At 41.0% G+C, this 22903-nt stretch overlaps 1 protein-coding gene across 14 annotated transcripts in view; it reads left to right on the forward strand.

The window, feature by feature from the left end:
- SENP6 (SUMO specific peptidase 6) overlaps positions 1-22903 on the forward strand; it is a 67215-nt gene that overhangs the window by 11148 nt on the left and 33164 nt on the right. For 4 of the 14 annotated variants that reach the window (XM_035109569.3, XM_088665907.1, XM_035109568.3 and 1 more), the window contains exons 2-4: positions 19250-19343; positions 21755-21818; positions 22456-22595. In XM_035109569.3, the coding sequence (XP_034965460.3) occupies positions 19250-19343; positions 21755-21818; positions 22456-22595 (298 nt within the window). Of the gene's footprint in view, positions 1-7394; positions 9684-10088; positions 10133-11126; positions 11182-19249; positions 19344-19987; positions 20020-21754; positions 21819-22455; positions 22596-22903 lie in introns of those variants that run through there. The other 10 variants (XM_035109570.3, XM_088665906.1, XM_088665908.1 and 7 more) reach the window with 8 other exon arrangements.

Raw genomic sequence — 22903 nt, forward strand, 5'->3', positions numbered from 1 at the left:
GGAGGGCCAAGTTTGGGGATACCTGGTCTACTTCCTCACCACCATTATCACCAGCTGCTTCTCTTCTTCCTCGTCATCACTGCTATCGCCTGCTTCCTGGCTTGCCAGGCAGACAGCCAATGAGTACACAGACAATGGCATCTCCTGTCCCACCTTCTCACCCCTCACCAATGTTTGGACCACAGGGAGAGAGAGAGAGAGAGATGGTTAAACAAGCTGGTGGCAACAGAGAAGGAACAGGTCTGGTGGGGTTCTTGTCAGTGACCCCCATGTTAGGATTTGAGCCCCCTGGCACATGCTCAGCCCTGCCAACCTTTGATGCAAACCATGAACATATATGTCGCATGGACCCAGGAATATTAGCAAGCGCCTGACCGGGGACTGTTTGGGATTAGAACAGGCTTCCTCAAACTTGGCCCTCCAGATGTTTTGAGACTACAATTCCCATCATCCCTGACCGCTGGTCCTGCTAGCTAGGGATCATGGCATTTGTAGGCCAAAAACATTTGGAGGGCCGAGTTTGAGGAAGCCTGGATTAGAACAATTATAATATCATCTGGCAGGCCCGTAATGGAATATTGAGCATAGGTTTCATAGAAATAAATACAGCCACACAGCTTTGGAGTGTGCTGCACGTGGCTAAATAGCAGATTTCAAAAAGCCTAATAGGCTGGAAACACACATAAGATTTTCCAGGGCTGAAAGTTGTATGATAGCATCATGTCACCACCCACAATCCAAGTATATGCATTTTTAAAAATATCTTAGGCTCTAGTTAAACTGCTTATACAGGTTTTCTGCATAATTATCACTAACCAGAGAGAAAAAAACCTCTTGATTCCTCATTTCTTAAAGAAGCTCTAGGGGTTTGGTTTGGTTTTTTTTTTTTTAAAGGCAAAATAGGCTGTATACGTCAGCCCAGTTATCCTCCAGCCATTTAAAGAATTTTTTAAAAAAATGTGCTTCCTCTCTCTAGCACTAATAGCACCTGCAATTAAAAATCTTTATAAAATGAACAAATAAGATTTATGTCCTGCACATCAAAGCTACCCCACCCCCCATTTCCAACCTGATGTCTTGATTCTCCATTATTACAGCTTGAGGTGATCAAGTTATCAAAGTTGGACTGAAGCTTGAGCCACTCAAGTGGTAAGGATGTTGTTTGGGATGATGGCTTGCCCCTTGTTTTCGTTACCAAGCAGGTGTTCAGAACAGAACACAAGTAACGCTGCTCCAGGAGGATATTGCTCCCAGTGAGCATGTTGCAGTGACACAGCACAGGTTCACCGTCAGCAGCCAGCATTGCCAGGTGCAGCCCAGTAATTTTATTTTTTTCAAATATATTTATTAAAATTTTCAACTTAAAACTACAGATCATCGCATCATATCATAATACAATAAAAAAAATCATCAAAAAACATTTTTTTAAAAAAAGGGGGGAAGGGGGAAAGGAAAAAGGAATAACTAGAAAAAAAATGTCATAACTTCGACTTCCCCGTTCCTCCCTTCCCGAGTCTATTTATATACCACCCTGGCAATTTTCACAATTAAATAAAACCATAGCTATCAATTTAAATCTTAGGATAATAACTTAAATAAAAATCTTTAATCCAATTTAAAGAAAAAATATTCCCTCTAAATATTCCCCTTGGCCTATTATTTTCCTCTAAAAATATTCTATCTTACCAAATCTAATACCTCATTTCTAACCTATTACCATTTCTAAATCCCCCCTCCTCCCCGTGGATGACAGTTCCCTGGATATCCCGACCAGCTCCTTCATACATTCCAGTTTCACACCATTTAATCTGTCCCTTAATTACATCGCCTTATAGCATTCAACGATTGCGCCAGACCGGAAGTCCCAGCCCAGTAATTTTATACAAAGTTACTGTGCCCATGGGGTCACGAAGAGTTGGACACGACTAAATGACTAAACAACACAACTGTGCCACAGTGGATTAGCCAGGAAGAGGGCATGGGAACAAGACATGAGATCTCACTGTGACCTCCCAATCCTGTTGCGCTTCAGACAATGTGTGGCTATTCTCCAGAAGCACCTCTCTTTCTGTTATGATACATATAAAAGTCGCAGCAAATGCTTTGAAGTGTCCTTTTTAAAGTACAAAATTATCCAAGAAAACACAGGTCTTTGACCCTTGCTGTGCATCTTTGGCCACTTATCTCTAGTGAGTTCTGTCTCTCGTCACCCACATCAATACCAGAAATTGCGTTCCTGTAATTTGATAGCATGTGGAACAATCCTTAGAGCACAGAAATTAGATTTTAGGGTAGGGTTGCCATAGGCCCAGAATTTCCTGGACATAAGCAGTATGCAGCCCTTGTAAACAGCGCCTGGACAGAAATTGTAACTAAACAATTTAACTCTTATTTTTGCTACACCTTGCTAAAGTGCTTTCTGAAACATAGGAAGCAATATGCATTTTTAGAATTTTTAGAATTGGAAGTTTGTTCAACGCTAGTACTGTAATTAAAGCAAGGTATTAAAGTGTTGTAACACATAACTATGTGCAAATGAACTATCAGTGCCATTACATAAAACCCAAGGCATTAAATACTGTTACTTTATAGCAATGGCATAAAGCTTAAATCTCAAAGATAATACGGTATTGTCATAATGAACAGTATATTTGCTCAGAAATGGCTGAATGAAAAGAAGTGTCTTACCAGAGCTATTGTGATATTCTTCCAAAACTGTCCTGCCATTCTTAGTGAATCCTGAGTCAAATAAAATAAAATTTATACAGTCAATCCATCTGAAATGTAATTACAGTCAAATTCTGAAGGATATTTTAACACACTGCAGTAAACACAAAAAGTACTAGCATTTCGGATGTTTATCAACTGGTCTGTGAGTCTGAAAGAATTCTTTTATTCTCTGTAAGAGTGGGCTGTACTGTCTGCATCCAAACTATGCATAATTTTATCTCATACTGAATTCTGAAAACAGCAAATAAAGCACTGGTCTTAACAGAAGGCGTAAAATGGGCACCAAATAAATGTTTCATATAATTAAAGCATTCTTGATACGTTTATTAAGCTTTTTATCATGAAAACCTTGGAAACAGTAAGACAGATGGATACACACAGTATTAAGGAATTTTCAGTGCAAGGGAGAAAACAGAACAAGTATCTAGCTGCATATGAGTATAATACAATGCCAATGATTTGTTAGGTTTACTCTTTTATCATTACATTTGTAATGGCTGCCAAATAGCTACTAGGCCCTGTTCAAATTCTTCTTATTAATGTACAAAATCATTGAACATCTCAGGACCATGTAACCTAAGGAACCACCTGCCTCTGCCTGTATAGACCCGAAAGATCACTTACATAGATTATCTCGGGAAGTTTTACTCATGGCACCGCATCCCACAGAACTATCATAGGGGCAGTGACCTAAAAATGCCATTTTCCACCATTGTCCCCGCGTTCTGGAATGCCCTTCCCTCTGCCATACACGAAGCACCATCCATTAGCTGCTTGCTTGTAACATCATCTCTTTTTGCCCAGGATTTCCCTGACTCACAAGCCAACCTTTTTATTACTGAATCCCTGTTTTTAAAGTTCTGTTAAACTGTTTTTATGTTGTTTTTGTATGCCACTTAGAGATTTCAAAATATGAAGCCATTTAGAAAAGCTTTTATATAAATAAATGGATTTATAGCTCATCATTCCTCCAAAGAACTCAAGTCTTCCCAACCCCCGTGTATCTTCAAAACAACCCTGTGAGGTAGGTTAGGCTCTGATTGGTGCAAGACACTGACTGGTCCAAGGTTACCCAGTGAGCTTCATGGCTGATTCAGGATTTGAATCCTGATCTTACAGATCCTAGTCTAATTGCTCTGACTACTAAACCTTACTGGCTTATCAAAACATAGGTTTGTGCTCAATTAATAAAGTTCAACAGGTAGGGAGACTGAGCTGGGCACCTTTGGTCTGCACAAGCATTTACCTACCATGTGTTCTTGATTCAGACATCCTGGAGGAATTATACCAACAGCCCGGCATAATAAATAAATAAACGAGCACAATCCGTTTAGCGACCATGGACAAAAACACTGTAGTTTAAGTAGGACATATTTGTCAAAAAGAGAGCAAAAGAATTACAGCATGAAAATAATACAGCATATATATATATATATATATATATATATATATATATCGCCTACCACTCTGTTCATCTTGGAGCTGAAAAATGCTCAATAGAGCCCCTAGATATCCTTTGTTCAATTAAGCTAGCTGCTCTAATATTATTTCATTCATTAATGTATTCCTCATCCGTCCAGAAATAAGCAGAGCAAAATGACAGTTATAAATTATTTTGAATTTTTTAATTTGTCATAAACCATCCTTTATTTTTTACACTGGAAAGGTGGGGATATAGGTTTTCTCAGATCAATCATATCCTCTGAAACAGGGAAGCTACATTCAGCCAGCTCGTGGGCACAGAAAAATGATGCTTTAAAAAGTTACACAAGCTCAATGGTGTTTAGCAAGGCCTGAAATCAATCCATGAATATTGGCCATGCGTGCTGAAACCTACCCTGTCCATTAAAATAAAAAAGGAAAACATATTAGGAACATAGAAAGTTGCCTTATGCCAAATCAGACCATTGGTCCCTCTAATTAAATACTGTCTACAATGACTGGTAGCAGCTCTCCAGGGTTTCAGATTAAAGGACATTCCCAACCCTGTCTGGATATGTCAGGCTGAATGCCAATCTCTCTCTCTCTCTCTCTCTCTCTCTCTCTCTCTCTCTCTCTCTCTCTCTCTCTCTCTCTCACACACACACACACACACACACACACACACACACACTTTATTAATTTAATTTCTTTGTCACCTAGCACAGTGAAGGGGGTCTCCAAGTGACTTACAATCAAGTTTAAAAACATGCAAAATGGTTAAAAACAACCACCAGAATTTAACAAATCAATGCATAAATGGGTTACCTCTAAAAGATGCACGAATTTCCAGCTCTTTTGTCTTCCCCCAAATATCTTCCATGGCTACTTTGATAACTGGCCCTTCATATATAAAAAAGAGGATTACTCAAATTGTAAGGTAATTATTCTGAGAAGAGGCAGCAGCATCACTGGATGAGAGCATCATGATAAATGACAACAGCCCATTTGATTATCTCAGAGGTAGTATAATTTGCCTGGTTGGTGTTTTCTTAACAGATTCTCTCCCAACCCCCAACCCCCCAACATACCCTGTTATTGGATTTCAGGGAGGCATTTATATGTTGCCAATAAACCCTTGGTGGAAATGAGCAGGGATGGGCAGTGACGAGGCTCTGCCACTTACACCATAGCAGGCACAATGTTGTCATCCCCTGGGGCACAATTTGCCAGTCACTATGTTCCAAATAAAGAAGCTTATTTCAGTTAGAAACACAGCAGGTTGAAGATGCCATACTTGGAAGTATGGCTTGAACACATATTCTGACTCTTCATGCGTCAGAAGGCACCTCTGTGTAGAGTGATCACTGGAAGGACAGATCCTGAAGCTGAGGCTCCAATACTTTGGCCGCCTCATGAGAAGAGAAGACTCCCTGGAAAAGACCCTGAGGTTGGGAAAGATTGAGGGCACAAGGAGAAGGGGATGACAGAGGACGAGATGGTTGGACAGTGTTCTCGAAGCTACCAACATGAGTCTGACCAAACTGCGGGAGGCAGTGGAAGACAGGAGTGCCTGGCGTGCTCTGGTTCATGGGGTCACGAAGAGTTGGACACGACTAAATGACTAAACAACAACAAGAGATCATTTATAGAGAACAAAGTCCATTCTGTTTGTCTCGGTTCACCAAGGTGTGGTGTACGTGCTAGAAATAAGTGGGTGTCAGTTTTGGTTCCTCTCAGTGTCTCAGTTTCTAATCTAAAGTCCAGTTTCTCACATTTCCACATCAGTTTGTGATTTTTGAAAGTCTTCATGAAAATGCATTAACATTTCCTTGCAAATTTATCCTAATGCACATATTTTTGCAAAGCACTTTCCCCTAATATAATGCATTTTGGCATGTTATTGCCACTAAAATATGCATTTTTATGTTCACCTTGTACACACTACTTGGCTGGAGAACTGCACTGCAGAATTTGTCACATTTATTGATCTTTTATCAATGGCTGCATTAGAAGCATTTGCAGTACCCAACCACACTCAATGTTACTTTTGAGAAATACTTGGTAAACAGGTAAGTGGAAAGCTGGATTTCTGTGATAAGTTCTCATGGGGAAAGAATCTCATAGCTGAATACTGGAATGGTGCCAAAAATGCCATTACTGAATAAATCTTAGAGGAGTAACATTATCCTTTAACAAATATTTACTCATCCTGCATTTTAGAGGTGCATAAATATGTGTGAATGTGTGCATATCTATGTTGCAGCATTATTATTACTGGTATTTTTACTTTTAGCGTGCTCTAAGGAAGGGATATACAAAATGAAACCCAGATGACTTGAATGGAAGCATTTGTCCATCCATCTGGGTATGTGTTGTCCACACTGACTGGCAGGGGCTCTCCAGGGTTTCAGACAAGTTTCTTTCCCACAACACTACCTAGAGATGCCAAAAACTGAACGTTGGTACTAGAAGACCTTCTTCCACCTGCTCTTTGTGCAGAGGCTCTGTCCTTTCTGGCTAGGTTAGACTTTGATATACTGATCTGTGCTCTTTGTGCGGCTGCCTTTGAAGACAAACTTGCATAGACCTAAACTTTCAGTAGCACTAGGGATGACTGTCCAAAGAGAAAGCAAATTTATAGAAAGGCTTATCCTTTCATATTTCAGTATCTGTGGAAAAGAGACAGGCCTTTTACAGTACAATCCTAGACATGTCTAGATGCATACAAATTCAGTGTGGTTTACTCACACGTAACTAGGATTAGGATTGTAATTTAACAGACTAAACAGGAATATGCTTCAGATGTATAAACACATGTGGCCTTAAAAACTTTGGGTGAAGAGTAGGGTGACCATATAATTTAGTAGCCTTTGACTAGACCAGCATCCCCAAACTGCAGCCCTCCAGATATTTTGGCCTACAACTCCCATGATCCCTAGTTAACAGGACCAGTGGTCGGGGAAGATGGGAATTGTAGTCCAAAACATCTGGAGGGCCGAAGTTTGGGGATGCCTGGACTAGACTTAACTGTCCAGGGGTCCTTTACCTTTTTTTTACCTTATACATAAAACAAGCCTTAATTGAATGACTGTCCAGTCCAAGTCTTGATTAAGGATAAGGAAGAGCAGAGATCTTGAAGCTGGCACTCAGCTCTCCGTTTTCACTATACTTAAATTATAGCTATTTAGTTAGCATATGCAAAGTTACACAAGCATCAGTCCTCTTTTTTTGGTGATGCATAAGTGCCCCTCTGGGATGTGGGTGGCGCTGTGGGTTAAAACACAGAGCCTAGGGCTTGCCAATCAGAAGGTCAGCAGTTTGAATCCCCATGATGGGGTGAGCTCTCGTTGCTCGGTCCCAGCTCCTGCCAACCTAGCAGTTCGAAAGCACGTCAAAGTGCAAGTAGATAAATAGGTACCGCTACAGCGGGAAGGTAAACGGCGTTTCCATGTGCTGCTCTGGTTCGCCAGAAGCGGCTCTGTCATGCTGGCCACATGACCTGGAAGCTGTATGCCGGCTCCCTCGGCCAATAACGTGCGCAAGATGAGAGCGCAACCCCAGAGTCGGTCACGACTGGACCTAATGGTCAGGGGTCCCTTTACCTTTAAGTGCCCCTCTTCTAGCAGGGAGGAAATAATCTCCCCGACCAAAGAATCATGGTATTGCAAAACTAGCAGATCAGGCGGCCTTGATGCTGGTATAAACTAATTGGAGTAATTAGAGCTATGTACTCCAAAATTGGGCAGATGTTTCCCCACTTTCAACTATAGCACATAATAACTGTTGAATAAGACACTATTGCAGGGGTAGGCAACCTAAGGCCCGTGGGCCGGATGCGGCCCAATCGCCTTCTCAATCTGGCCTGCAGACAGTCCGGGAATCAGCATGTATTTACATAAGTAGAATGTGTGCTTTTATTTAAAATGCGTCTTTGGGTTATTTGTGGGGCATAGGAATTCGTTCATCCCCCCCAAAAAAGTCCGGCCCACCACACGGTCTGAGGGACGGTGGACTGGCCCACAGCTGAAAAAGGTTGCTGACCCCTGCACTATTGTATCCAGTAAAATTCAAGAATGTCATTTTGATACTCTGTATTTCTTGTATCCATTATACCAGAAGGCATCTTGAGGGCAGGGTGTTGCACCTGGAACAGTCTTTCTTTCTTTTTTAATAAACAAAGCACACTGCAATGTTATACAGTACTTATGCCACTGGAAACATCCCATATTTTATCCTGTTCATGATGTGGCTGTTTTACTCAGCCTCCCGGAGCCCATTGAACTGGGGTTGGCCTGGAGGTGGGGGAGGGGGAAGGGGAGGAAATGTTTCTAAATACTGTAAATGTTTGTGCATGTATGTGTGCCGTATACATATAATGCTTTAAAAAAAACGCCCTACCCTAATGCTTCGAAGGGAAAGGAGTTAGGAAAGCTTGCTTGCCCAACCAGGCACTCACCCTATCCCCTACCATGAACAATTTCAAAGTTATTTCCTTGACTTCCCTCTGCTGATATGTCGTCGCCTTCTCCACATACTCTGCAGCTGCATGTGGGGGGTAGAGAGCGAGCGAGCAAGAAGAGAAAAGCCACGGGGGCAGCCTTGCTGCAACAGTGGCAAGCAGCCCCGCTCTGCTGCGGCCATTTTAAACATTTTTTGGGCGGGGGGGACGGGACGGCGGCAGCGAGAGGGATAGAGGTGTTGCGTTTTGCTTTTGGAAATGACGAACTACACCTTCTTTCTGTGTGCGCGTGTTTTAAGGGCTGGCCTCCTCCTCTGGAAAGGAGGGCGCGGAAATAAATAAATAAATAGAGAGGGAGAGGTGGTGTGTTGAGCGGTGCATGTCGTCTTCGGGAGGCTGGCTTTCACTCTGAGGGAAGAGCAACGCTCTGAGGGAAGGCATTGACCGCAGCAGCAGCAGCAACACGGGAGGGGCGACTCGACCCGGTCGCTCCCGTCCATTCTTTCTCGCCGCCCCCGCCTTCGGGTGCCAGGCAGCGGAGAAGAAAGGACAGCCGGCGTGGCTGCCGCCTTTCTCTCTCGCGGGGGCAAGCTTCGCTGACGCTGGACACACCATAAGGGGAAGCAGACGGAGAGAAAGGAAAAGGGGCTGCCGCCGCCGCCGCTTTTGCTTCTGGTCTACCGGCGTCTGTCTGTCTGTCTGTCTGTCCGTCTCTCCCTCCCTCCCCCCCCCGCCCGCCATTGCAATAGGCGGTTGGCCGGTGAGGGGCATTGGAAGTCCCTTTCTCTCCTCCCTCCACTCCGGCTTCCAGTCGCCGAGCGTGCGCCGAGTGGGCCTCAGCCGCGGCGGAAGAGGCAGGCCGAAGCGGGAGGAACGAGGCCTAGTGCAGTGACTGCGCCTGTGAGGCGCCGGCGCCTGAGCACGAGAGGCAGCAGCTGCTCCCCGGGGGCGCGATGGTGTGAGGAAAGGGCTGGCCGAGCGAAGATGGCCGGCGGTGCTGGCGTCGGGGGCGTCGGAGGAGTGGGCCGCAGTAGCAGCGTCGGGGGCTCCAGACGCAGCCTCTTCCTGGAGGGTGAGTTGGGTTTGTTGTTTTATTGTGGCAAGCGCCGGGAAGGGGGGGAAGCCCAGGGTGGGCAGCCTAAGGACACCGCTTGCTTCCGAGTAGACATGGAGGCTGGAGGTTCAGAAGGGGGTCGGCAGGTTTCCTCCTTCCCCGTTTCGGTGTGTGTGTGTGTGTGAGAGAGAGAGAGAGAGAGAGAGAGAGAGAGTTTCGAGGGATTTCAATGGGGAGCGTGTGTGTCTGTGGCGATGGGTGACTGGCAAAGGTGAATGTTTAGGGAGACTCTGAAGCAGGCACTTTTTTGTGTATGGCTGTTCGCTGTGGTCAGTTGCTAAGGGCAGTGTCCTGTTTTCCATCCTTCCACTTCATCTCCTTTTCTCTCCCCCCCCCCTTTTCTTCTTATTTTCAATTTTAAAGGAAATTAGAAATGCCATCTTGAATATACTGGGAAGGAAGAACAGGTGGGTTGGTGGGAATCCTAACGTGGGAATCTTTCCATGTAAGGTTTTCTTTTCTCTCTCTCGCTTTCTGTTTTCATACCTGCTTCACTTGGAAAGGTAAGGGAACGACTTGTACTGTATACCTTATAGCATGATCCTATAAGTGTTGGTTGGGCCCACTGTGTTACTTCTAGCAAAGTGTAGATAGGGTTTTTAGACTTAATTAGTCCTATTTGTAAAAAGGTTGCTTTTGCAGCACTAAATGTATGAAGTACAACAAAAAGTTTGCCAAGTACTCATATAATACGTTCTAATATTGTTCTGTTTCTCTTTAGGGTGCAGAGAGTTTAATGAATTGTGCAAGCATGATAGCTTTGCATCCTGTTTCCCCACAATGATAATGCAACATGCTGTCTTCTAAAAAATACTTTATTTGGGAGATTTCAAAAAATAGTTCCTCTCCTGTTATACCTCTGCCTATTTTTAAATGGTAGTATGCATTTATACATCACATACGGTAATTAGAGAAATAATATATATATGATAATCCTGTCAGACATATTATTTTTAGTATTTTGTTCCATAAATCAAATAGTACTGATTTTTCAAATTGAGTTATGGAGAATTATGAGTACAAGTTCATATGCTTTCTTTCATATTGATCTGTTAAGGGAAACACTAATTTATTATAATGTACAAAGAGCGAGATCAATGGCTAGAAAGTAATGTGAAGAATCTCTCGGATACAGTCCTTTGAATGGGCGATGTAGCAGTGCAGTGTCAGAAAATGACACTGCACAATTGATGCAAGCTGAAAAAAAAGGTTTAAGCTTGATCCACAAATGCAACTATCTACACTAGTGGGTGCTCAATATAGAAATGAGTTTTACATGCATAGGAGCGTTTATTCAAGTTGCCACTCACAATAACGGTTGCATGTGTGAATTGTCTGTTAAGAGTTGTGTGTTCCAAGTGAATGAAGGCTGCTTACATTTAATATTTCCAATATCTGCAGAAGCTGATTTATTATCAGGACAAAGAAACTGACTAGTTTCTGCTACCCTGCCACAGTAAGTTGCAGTACTGCTGTTTTACACATTTGCAATCCCATTTAATATGTCAGGCTTGCACGCTTGCACCTGTGAATCAAGCTTAAACCTCTTTTAGCCAGCATCTGTAGTCCTCGCAAATTGATTTGCTTGGACACACCGGCCTGCTGCTTAAATTGGCAAGATGATGAGGCTGTTGTGATTCTCAAAGAAGTAATCCAGTTTGCTGTTCCAGGCAGTATGCTTATGGGGGCATTGTATTGCAGAGTCTTGGTAGGTGTTGTGAGGAATATTGTGGGGGCAGTGATTTTCTCCTCAGTGAGATATTTCCTTTGCACATGAAAATCTGAAAGTGGACATATGCTGCCCCTGTTTAGATGTAATGTTCTCCATCTGATCGCTATGGTCCATCTTATCAGGCTAAGACTGAACGTTGTGGCAGGAGTCTTTCCTCCCTTTGGTCATATTCCTTAATCCAAAACTTTCTGGGGTTTATTAAACTACTCTTTCCCCTTACAGTACATCTAAATCAGGAAACAGAGGTTGAAGTGATGACTATAATTTGGCTTGCAAGCCAGAATCAATCCATGACTTGCAGTTCTTAGAGAAAAGTTTATTGGCCTACCAGTAATAGTCTTGACTGGGTCAGTAACAAGGATACTGCGTGCAAAGAACAGTTCAGAGTACACCAGCATGGAACATATGCAGAGAAAACCAGCTGTTGCAGATGTGCCCTTATTGGTGATGGTGGTTAAGAACTATGACAACAAAAACAATAGACTGGAATGTATGATAGGTGATTACTATTTAGATTACAAATTTATTTTATTAGTAATCTCATATATATGGGGTATGACAGGCTTCTAGGTATTGCATTTATACACTGTTTTTCATTCAGTTCCAGTTAAATGGAATAGTTGTGTGCTGAAGGTAGCTAAACAAAATCAAAACATAAAATAATTAACTTAAATAAACACACAATAGAAAAGCAAGGCCTGTCCTGTCGTCCCATGCTGCTAAAATTTGACTATGTCAGGTGGCCACAGCAGGAGTTGCAAATGAAGGAAGTACTTGGTCTGGTAGTTAGTGTTTTCTATCCACAGTCATGGATAGGAAAGTGCTCCAGAACATCATAACCACAGCCCAAAATATTATCGGTCATCTTCTCCCATCTCTGGAAGAACTATACAATTCCCATTGCCTTAAAAAAAGCAAGTAATATTTTACAAGATTCATCTCATCCTGGATGTAGTCTTTTTGCACTATTGCCTTCGGGCAAGAGATACAGAACAAATCAAGAACGAATAGATTAAAAAACAGTTTCTATCCAAGAGTTATAACCATCTTAAATGCTGTAACTAAATAATATGATCTTGGGGAGTTGTGATGGGTGTGTATGTATGTATGGCTGGAATTGTGTTTTTGTTTTGTTTTTTATGGGATGGCATTCAATTTCGTTGTACTATGTACAATGACAATAAAGTATCTATCTATCTATCTATCTATCTATCTATCTATCTATCTATCTATCTATTTGTCTATCTTCCACAAGAAAGGGCATGTTGGTATTCTTAAGCCCGATTTACAGTATTTTGAGCTTCTACATCTATATAGTTTCTAGGAGATGGCATAGGTCTCAACTTGCACAGTTTTTCAGGCTATGAATACATTTTAGACTTAATTGAACAGTGTACACAATCATGTTATGGGAACATAGTTGCATGAACAAATTTTGACTGGGTGTATGATATGCGATGGTCCCTATCAAAGTGGCTGGGCCATCCAGTGTCAAGAACATTAGGCATGTTTAGCCCCTTCTTGCTATTGTTTCCAATGTATGGTGTTCATTTCCAATAGGATCGAACAAAAATGAGGATTTGGGGCATCAGTCAGGATTTTGTCATCATTTTTTTGTATAGAATAGCTAAATAGAGTAAATGTATTTCTATATAATTCCCACAGCAAGCAAGCAATGACTTCTAGTGAGAATAAAACCATTTCTGTAGCCATTTCCTATCTTTTACTTTATTGAACTGCTCCTGTTTATTTATTAATGTTTGCATTCTTTAATGACTTATGTTGATTTCAAAAATTCAGTAGCTTTTAAAGCATCACTGCACTTCTGAGTCTGTAAGGAACTTTTGATCATGGGGCACAGGATTCTGGGAAACCCTACATGTAATCAATTTATAAAACCAAGTTCCAAATGTTCTTTGGTATTTTAATATGCCCAACAAATGAAACATAGGATGGGGCTATGTAGATTGAAGCAGGTATGCTTCTTTGTAGTCAGCATCACCAGGCGCAGGGAGCTAGTTTAGGAGCCCACTCTCATGATCTCTAAAAGCATCCTGTCAGGGGGCTCCCAAAGGGTCCGAGGGAGGAGGAGGATGCCAGATCGGGTTACAGGGATCCCCGGCCCCTCCTCTCCAGCAGTACCTCTTCCAGCCGAGGTAGCAGCGAGTCCTCCAATGGGGAGGAAGAGGAAACGGTCAGACAGGTGGGAAAGGGGGACAGCGATGCTAGTGAGGAGCCCCTGCACCACCTTCACCAAGAGGGCTCAGAGAGAGAGACACAACTTCCGTCACCCCAGCTGCGCAGAGGTGTCAAATGCAAGGAGGGGAGGCGGCGCCTGAGGGTCCCCAAGTTCTTATGCTGGGGGAGGAGCAGGAAGGGGGCACTCCCAGATTCCCTGAGTGACTGAGATGGGCGTGTTTTAGTTAGCTCTGCACTGTAAATAGTATGCACAATAAACCTGCAAAAAGCTAGGTTGGACTCCAGCATCGTTACTCGTGAGCAACCACCTCACGGCCATTACACATCCCTTTTACTTCCTCTCAGAAACGTGGGTTTCTGACATTCATTCTTATCAGGAAAACTAAAAGGCTACATTTGGTGTGTGGTTTTGGGGCAGGGGAAGATGCCCAGTACTCCTCTATATAAGCCTTCAAAAGGCCTGCTGGATCTGACCAAAGGCTCTGCTAGGCCCACACCCTATTTTCTGCAGTGGCTAACCAAATTCCTATGGCAAGACCACAAATAGAACACAGTCCTCCTCTGCTCATGATCCCCATCAGTGTGTTCAGTAGCATGCTGCCTCTGATACTGGAGATAGTACAGCGCTATCATGACTAGAAACCACTGGTAGTCTTATTCTACTGACTTTGGATGGCCTTGTACTTCTGACAGTGTCACTAGGCATGAATAATTTCCACTCTGATGGCAGTTCTGGTGAAGAAAATATTTCCCCCTTATTCCCCTGCCTTTGCCACCAACCTAACAATATCTGAAACATATTTTCTGAGCTAGGTAAGTGGACGTGTGCTTTCCTCTTTAGCGCCTGGAGAGAATGCTCACTGTGGGTAAACACAGGGCATGACTACATTTTGAAAAGCTAGTCTGCCGAAGGTAAGAAACTCAATGATAAATGAGTTCATACTTCATAATACATAAAAGGAAATATTTTTGTTGGTAGGTGAGTGGATCTAATATCTAAAAGAAAATGCAGTGTGTGTTTCACATTCCCCACCCCCCACTTTTTTATTCTCTGTGCTCGGTCATGTCTTCCCTAGCAACCATTTCACATTTTGGAAAACTGCCTCCCACTTTGAAAACCATGGCTTTATTAGCATTCCCTGCAGTTTGTTGTATGGCAGTATTAATACACTTTGGAGTAAAAACTGTTTATAGACAGACTTCCAAGGAGGAGAACAATTTCTAATATTTTCCCCTTAGATATATTTATTTCAGACTTATATGAATAAAAAGATTCCATTAGCACTTGCTCTGGTTTCAGTTTTGCCACTCCTGCAGATTTTTTATCCCAGCTAGGACACTGAATGGCAAAGAAATGTATTTGGCCCACTGCGGGGCAGGGTAGCTAAGGAAAAACACATCTGACAGTGTTTCCTCTACCCTCTGTGTTCCACAAGGTGGAAGCCAGTTTCTAATTTACATAAGATGATGTGCTGAAGCATGACTTGGAGTTAAATATGAGGGGTGACCTCCCCCCCTCCAATTATAAGCAGTTTTCTGCAAAGTCTCTTCTCAGCAGTGAAATCTGCTTTAGGATAGATGCTGTGTGTTCTAGTACTGTATACTCAGGGCCAGCTTACCTGAAAGAGCACCTTTCCCCTTCTGTCCCATGTTTCTGCATTGGCTCATCATTCAGTCTCATGTTTCTACTTACTGCAGTTTTATTAGGTCTTTTTATTTTGAGCCACTGGTTACCTAGTCCAAATTTCTTCCAGCCACCTGCTATTTTTATGCTTTGAAGTTTTTTCAGAGCTCCATAAGACACACAGACATTTCCCCTTACTTTTTAAGAGGAAAAAAGTGCTTCTTATGAAGCAAAAAATATGGTACATATGAATATGTACAGTGGTACCTCGGTTTAAGAATAGTCCGGTTTAAGAACAATTCGGTTTACAAACTCCTCAAAATCGGAAATAGTGTCCCGGTTTGAGAACTTTACCTAGGTCTAAGAATGGTGGAAGAGCATCAACGGTGGGAGACCTCATTAGGGAAAGCGTGCCTCTGTTTAAGAATGGACTTCTGGAACGGATTAAGTTCATAAACCAAGGTACCACTGTATTAGGAAAAACACACATTAAAATACTTTTACATTTTCATGAGGATCTTTCTCCAGAAATATCTGGATCTGATCTGGAAAGCCGAATTTAAGATGGTAAAAATGAGAAACCAGTTGAAATTGACATATTTGCCTATCCATAGTAGTGCCTCAGAACAGGAACAATGAAATTCTGCAGCGCTACAAACTGCTCATTTTTGGATCTGACCCCACATGACACCTGTACACCCAACAGATTACTCTTGAGGGAATGCAGCCACTTTCCTTCGTGCTTTTCTTTTTTTCTGAAACCATCTTTCCTCTGAGCTTTCTGTGTTTTAGTTTTTGTTTATCACATACCTCTACACTGACCCGTGCTTGCTCCTGTATTCAGTTTAAATCACAGCCAGACTGACTCAATACTGTTTCTTCATAGAAGCTGGATTGTGAATTACTTTATTTCCTGAGTAGCTAAGCATTCTGAATCCTCCCATTTAATTCAGATAATGATCATTGGATGATTTACCTGCATAAGTGCAATGCAATACAGAGTACATTTAGTTCCCAGCAGTAATTGAGGAACATGATGCTAATTCATATTCTAAAACAGTGGCATTTTCTCCCTCTGCATTACTAAGGTGGTATGCATGCTAAGGTGGTGTACATTCAGTTATTATATAGAACAGTGAGAGCTTCCTCTCCATTACTATTACCATGTCAGTAGTCCTAAACCAGCAGTTGTCATTTTGATATATGTATGCACTAATGTGGATTGAAGAGTCTCAGTCAAGTCAATTGAGGGGTGAAAGTGAATAGCCCAGATGGAAACCAGTTACTATTCTAATAATGTTCCTTCCTAAGGATAAAATAAAGTACTGAAGAAAGGAACTGATTATTAAAACTAAGAAAATGTTATTGAAACAATGACACTGTGGAAGGAGGTATCCTTTTGTTATTATTTTTCTCTTGAAATGGAATCACAAGTGGATATGTATATGTATTTTGCCTAGTAAACATTTCTTTTAACTATTAAGCAACAGCTGTATGTGCATCTGTTGCCGTAGTTGGGAGCCAGTTTTTTCCTTTAAAATACTGTTTAAAGAAACCTGAAAACCTGGTTGATCAGAGACCACAGCAGGATAGAAAAATGATTATGTATATTATGGGTAATAATAGCTATGCAAGAGTGCTTCAGAATCTTGTAAAATTATCATCTGTATGCAGCCTAATTTGCCATGGTTGCAGTGAGCAACTTTATTAAGCTAAAAGTACAAATTGTACAAAATACTTGGAGAGAAGACTCTTTGATTTGTATAAGGAGTCCCCAGGAAAAGACGTGTTTGAGGAAATGTTGGATTTTTCTGTTGTATAGATTTTTAAGAATACAGTGGTACCTCTACTTACGAATTTAATGCGTTCCGAACATACATTTGTAAGTCAAAAAAATTTGTAAGTCGAATCCCATAGGAATGCATTGGGAGAAAAAAATCGTAAGTCGAAGCAACCCTATCTAAAAATTCGTAAGTAGAAAAAATCCTATCTAAACCGCATCCAAGATGGCGGACGGAGCTCCATTTGTAAGTAGAAAAATTCGTAAGTAGAGTTATTTGTAAGTAGAGGTACCACTGTACTTCATGAATGAATCTAATTGGGCATGAGAATGAATTTTATCTGTAGTGAGAGTCATATGAATTTAATTTCAAAATCTGAAATAGCACTATAATGTACAGTAGACGCTCGGGTTGTGAACGTGATCCATGCGGGAGGCACGTTCTCAACCCGCAGCGCTCGCAACTCGCAGCACCGCGTCTGCGCATGTGCGGGTTATGATTTGGTCTTCTGCGCATGCGCAAAGCACGATTTTGTGTTCTTGTGCCTGCGCGAGCACCGAAACCTGGAATTAACCCATTCCGGTACTTCCAGGTTCAGCGTGGTGCACAACCCGAACCTGAAAGCGTCTGTAACCTGAGGTATGATTGTACTTGAAACACTGCTTTTGTGTAAATTGCAAGAATTATAAGATGTATTAATTAACCCTGATATTGTAAAAGACAATGGCATCTCAGATAGAAATATGTAGAGTGAATATTCTATTGGAAGGTTTTTTGGATGCCACATATAGTCCCAACTAGTATGGAGAGCCCAGTGCTGCCCATAAATTTTTAGGAACCAAAAATATATTGTGATTTTTAAATGGATAGTATAATTTGTGAGTTTGAACCCATCGTGCCCAAAACTGGGTGAAATTTCACCAAAGTCACATTTTTGTCCACCATTTTTATTCAAAATGGTGCCCGGCAGAGACTTCTATCCCCATCTCGAGAATCCTCATGTTGAATTTGGTGAGAATGTTTTGAGATGCAATCAAACCTATGTCCCCAAACAGGCAAAGTCACTCCAAATTGATGTTTTGGTCAACCATCTTGATTCAAAATAGTGTCCAGCATCCAAATGGGGATAAAGGCCGCCACCTTCAACCTTATACGGAGTTTGGCAACAGTATCTCAAGAGGCATCTGAACATATAGAAAACAAGCAGAGAAACCATTTAGCAAAATACATACAGTGGTACCTCGGGTTACAGACACCTTGGGTTACAAACACTTTGGGTTACAGACTCCGCTAACCTGGAAGTAGTACCTTGGGTTAAAAACTTTACCTGAGGATGAGAACAGAAATCACGCAGCAGTGCGGCGGCAACAGGAGGCCCCATTAGCTAAAGACGTGGTACCGCAGGTTAAGAATGGTTTCAGGTTAAGAGCAGACCCCCGGAATGAATTAAGTTCTTAACCAGAGGTACCACTTTAGTAGATATAGAGAGCATTGTTGGTGACACTGAAATGGAAGAATCCCAGCACCTTTTGGAACTTCCAGTGTTTAGCAGTGTAGTCTTGGCAGTTGTACCACCCCAGTTTTTAAGAAAAAAATGATATCCCCTCCACAGAAAAGTCAGTACATACCACATTAGAGTTTTCAAGCATTCTGTGCAGTGCTGTGAGTTCTGTTATTATCATTTGGATGCAGATGTGGATCAGCCTTGTAGACTCATTAAGTTCTAGCAGTTATTTTGTCATTAAATCTGCTACAATAAAATGTTCCACTGTTCACCAAAATAAACCTTAAGGTTTTTATTGAAATAATACTGTTAAACATAACTTGCTTTTTAAAAACTCTCTCATGACAGTAACGGAATTCAGAGTGTAACTAAACATTATTTCTATCATCAACATTGTGTTCCTGACTTTGGTTTACATCAAGGATGAAGGACCTCAGGCCCTGGGGTGACATGGGACCTTCCAAGTTTCTCTATTCTCAAGACTTTCCCAGGTTTTGCACCTCCCTGGCCCTGTTCTGCACCCTCCTTAAGTGGTTGTTTCAAATGTTCCAAGGCTGATAAATAGAAAATAGTGTTAAAAATATTCTCTTGTGATCTGTCAGCTAAATTGTGGAATTTGTAGCTGTAATTTGTCCTTATGTGTTGCTTGGAATCTGAACTGATTTTAACTTATTTTTGTTTCAGCTTTGGATACATCGCAGTCCAAGCGAGATGGAGGTTTCAAAAATTCCTGGGGCTTTAATTGTTCAGGCAAAAGTGATGGAGATGCAGAAAAAGAGTAAGGATACCTTAATCTAGGCTACTGAAAGTAAAATGTGGAACGTTACAGTAATTAGAAAACTGAGCACCCCTCCATTTCTAATTCTCTAAAGTGGAAGTGTTATAGAGTGTCACTAATTCATACCCACAAGAGGGTCACCTTCATGTAAGGTTTTTCTCAGGCTAGTTATTGCCTAAAGATATTATGGATTATTCCAGAAGCAAATAGTAGGTTTCTTATTTTTAATCTTTAATAACTAGAATCTAGGGGAATTAGTGCAGTTATGGAGCTACCTAGCTCAGGTTAAAACAACTGAGTCAGGAACTTTTGAAATGTTTAAAATAGCAAAAGAATTCAATATTTTGTTGGCACTTCTTCTAGAATAAAAAAACCTGAAGGTCATACTACATGCATGCTGTTATGTGTCTCTTGAGATGGCTTCCCACCCTACCCTGTCCTATTTACCTAAACTGAAGACTACTGTCTTGCAAATTTCTTAGTTTTGAGTCTTACAAAAATCCTGATTTGGAAAGTTTGTAGACAACAAATTCTTCATTCAATTATCTCCTACAACACTATATATTTATGGGAGTATATCATTTTTTGAATTTTACTGATTGGGGATGAGTGGTAGACTGACATTCAGCCTCCTTGCTTAATAGACTGGTGGAGAAGAGTTATGGAACAACTAATGGTAAGCGAGCTAATTATTTTTGTTAACAAAATAATTGGATTTGGTCTCATGAGCGTTTAAAAATACTAATACAATACCAGGGTGAAATAGTGACAAGTGAAACATAACAACAGATAGCTGGATCCCACACAAAGGATAGGTGATTCTCTTTCTCTCACAAATCTCAAAGTCAGGTGTGTTCTATACCATATGACACTTTCCTCAGAGAGATAATCCTGTAAATAGGAAGACATTTATACTTACGAAGTTTGGCATTTGTGTGTATAGGCCAGTGTACACAATGGCTTTCTGATGTGTGCGTGTGGTAACATATGCTGTACATCTCAAGTGATTGTGTACACATTTTTCTTATATTAGGATTATTCCTCAAAAAGGAAAAGGAAAAAAGAAGGTCATGTTTGAAGCAGTCGTGACACCCCCTTCTAATATACCACAGTTGGTACTCATTTTGGGTGCTTCAGTTCCAGAATAATAGTACTTATTTGTGCACTGTGCTGCTAATTAACAAAAAGAATTTTGTGTTTTTATTTTCAGTAACTTTCTCGCTTATGTTTGTGTTTGCTCTTGCCCAGGTTCTAGTGCTTCATTTCCACCATCCTTTTATTACTGCAATTATTTAGAAAAGAAAGGAACCTAAATCATAGCATAGATGCAGAGAATTGTTTAGTATCAAAGCTCAGGAACAGTGGATGTTCTAGGCCCAAGTGGTTGTATCAACTGGATGTTGAAACCCAGTTTCTGTTGAGATAACGATGGAACCTTTTCCCAAGAGTGCAAGAACTGACTTAGTAGGATGAGATCAGCATGTTTTTGCTCCCCCCCCCCCGCCAGTCCGCTGAAAACTGAGCATGCTGTAGTCATGGAAGGTTGAGTGTCAGATAAAATAAAAGGGGTAGGGAGTGGAATGGCAGAATCCTAGACAGGAGCACTCCTACTAGGATACAAGGATGCATTTTTCTGCAGTGTCCACTTGTATTAATTCTATTTTTCCTTTGTAAATGCAATGGATGTACTAACTGTGGGAGGAATACTATTTTTTCTACCGGTAGCTACCTAGTATGGTGCCAAGAAGATTTACTGTATATTCCAAAAACAGAAGCAGAACCTTTTAGAAGACATCTGAAGGCAGCCCTGTTTAGGGAAGCTTTTAATGTTTAATAGATTATTGTATTTTAATATCCTTCTGGAAGCTGCCCAGAGTGGCTGGGGAAACCCAGCCAGATGGGTGGGGTATAAATAATAATAATAATAATTATTATTATTCAGTGTGAAATACTTTGAACTACACACAAATGGTTAATAGCTACACATTTATTGCTGAGCATTCTGAAGAGAATCATATTTAGATTTACTGCTAAATTGTACTGCCTCTTTACAAGCGAATGTTCTGGTTACAAAATTAGTTTCAGGTCTAGATCTCAAATTCTGTGTTTGCTTAGAACAATGTCTATAAAATCCATACAAAAGAGGCACTGTGAAGCCATCTGCTAAAGTAATTCTACATATTACCAGGTTTGTAATACTATTACTGACATTGTATTCCCCCCTGTCTTTTGTATACACTTTATTTTGAGGCAAACTAGCACCAAAATATTTTAGAGGAAAGTGCAACACATGATTGTTTAACAGATTGAGAAAACATTACTTGGACCTTTTTGCAGTAGTTGTTGAAACCCTGTTTGCTATTATTGAATTACAATATACACATTTTGTTTCCTGTTCTTTGCCCGTTAAGTGAAGCCAGTCTGCTGAGTGTGGATGATAGTGAGGGAAGCTGCAGCCCCTCTGGTGGGAAAAAAGTGAGTACAGTATTTATCAAATATAATGTACATGAAAATGCATACTGTATTTTATATTTCACATTAAGTGAAACATTTCAGTATGTCACTTAAAAAAAAGAAGTTCTAATATGGAGAGGTGACTGCTACAAACTCATACAGTGTGTATGCCGCTAAAAAAAGAACACACACATGCTTTCTTATCAGCAGCTTACTATATACTATATGGCCTTGGAGCTTTGGCAAAATGCACATTTGGCATATTGTGGTGAGTGTGTAAAAACAATAAACAATCATGATTGTTTTCGTGCAAAGGAACACAGTAAATAGTAAATCACTGCATTCTTTCAGATTTAAAGTTTGCAACATAATTCATCTGACAACCAGTTTCATTTGTATTATTATCACAGGTGGCAACTGTGTGTGTGTGTGGGGGGGGAGATTTCTGTTCCTGGCCCCCAAGTCTGTTGGCAGAGTGTGCATAACCCCGTCCCCATCCCCTGTTCTGTCTTCTTCCAGGTCCAAAAGGACTCTTGTGTTGGCTGTAGTGTTTGGAGGATTGAGAATATCTTAGTATTTGAAAGCTTAATAAAAATGTAATTCAGTCTCCATCTGAGAACTGCTGCTTTGTAGATTTAACTTTTGCTAATTGTTTCAGGTGCTGCAATTTCACTCAGGAACTACTGGTGCCAGAGGTGATTCTATGAGAACATATGCTAGACGAAGCAAAATTGAACCTGGTGCTTTAAGAGTAACCCCAATTGAACTCAACATGTTGGGAAGCAGCAAGAAATTAAGGTATAGTGATTCCTAATATATTAAAAATTATTTAGTAAATGGCTTGTTTCTGGGGGGTAATTGTGATTGTGAGAATGGTGCTTGTGAAAGGACCTTAAGTTTGTTACATTTGCACTTTGCTAATACCTTTGGAAAATAGATTTAGATGCTTTATTTATAATATCCAGATGTTGTTGTGGACTAAGACCTGGGATCTTGATCATGATGGACTATGATGCTCTATGGAGGAGAAGGATTGCACCCACTAGTTGCAAATAAGTCATCATTTCTTGCTGCAGCTGGCTAATCAAAAGTGTGAGTGTAACTAT

Source organism: Zootoca vivipara, chromosome 3, assembly GCF_965207765.1.
Source record: "Zootoca vivipara chromosome 3, rZooViv2.hap1.1, whole genome shotgun sequence".
In the NCBI taxonomy this organism is placed as follows: Eukaryota; Metazoa; Chordata; class Lepidosauria; order Squamata; family Lacertidae; genus Zootoca; species Zootoca vivipara.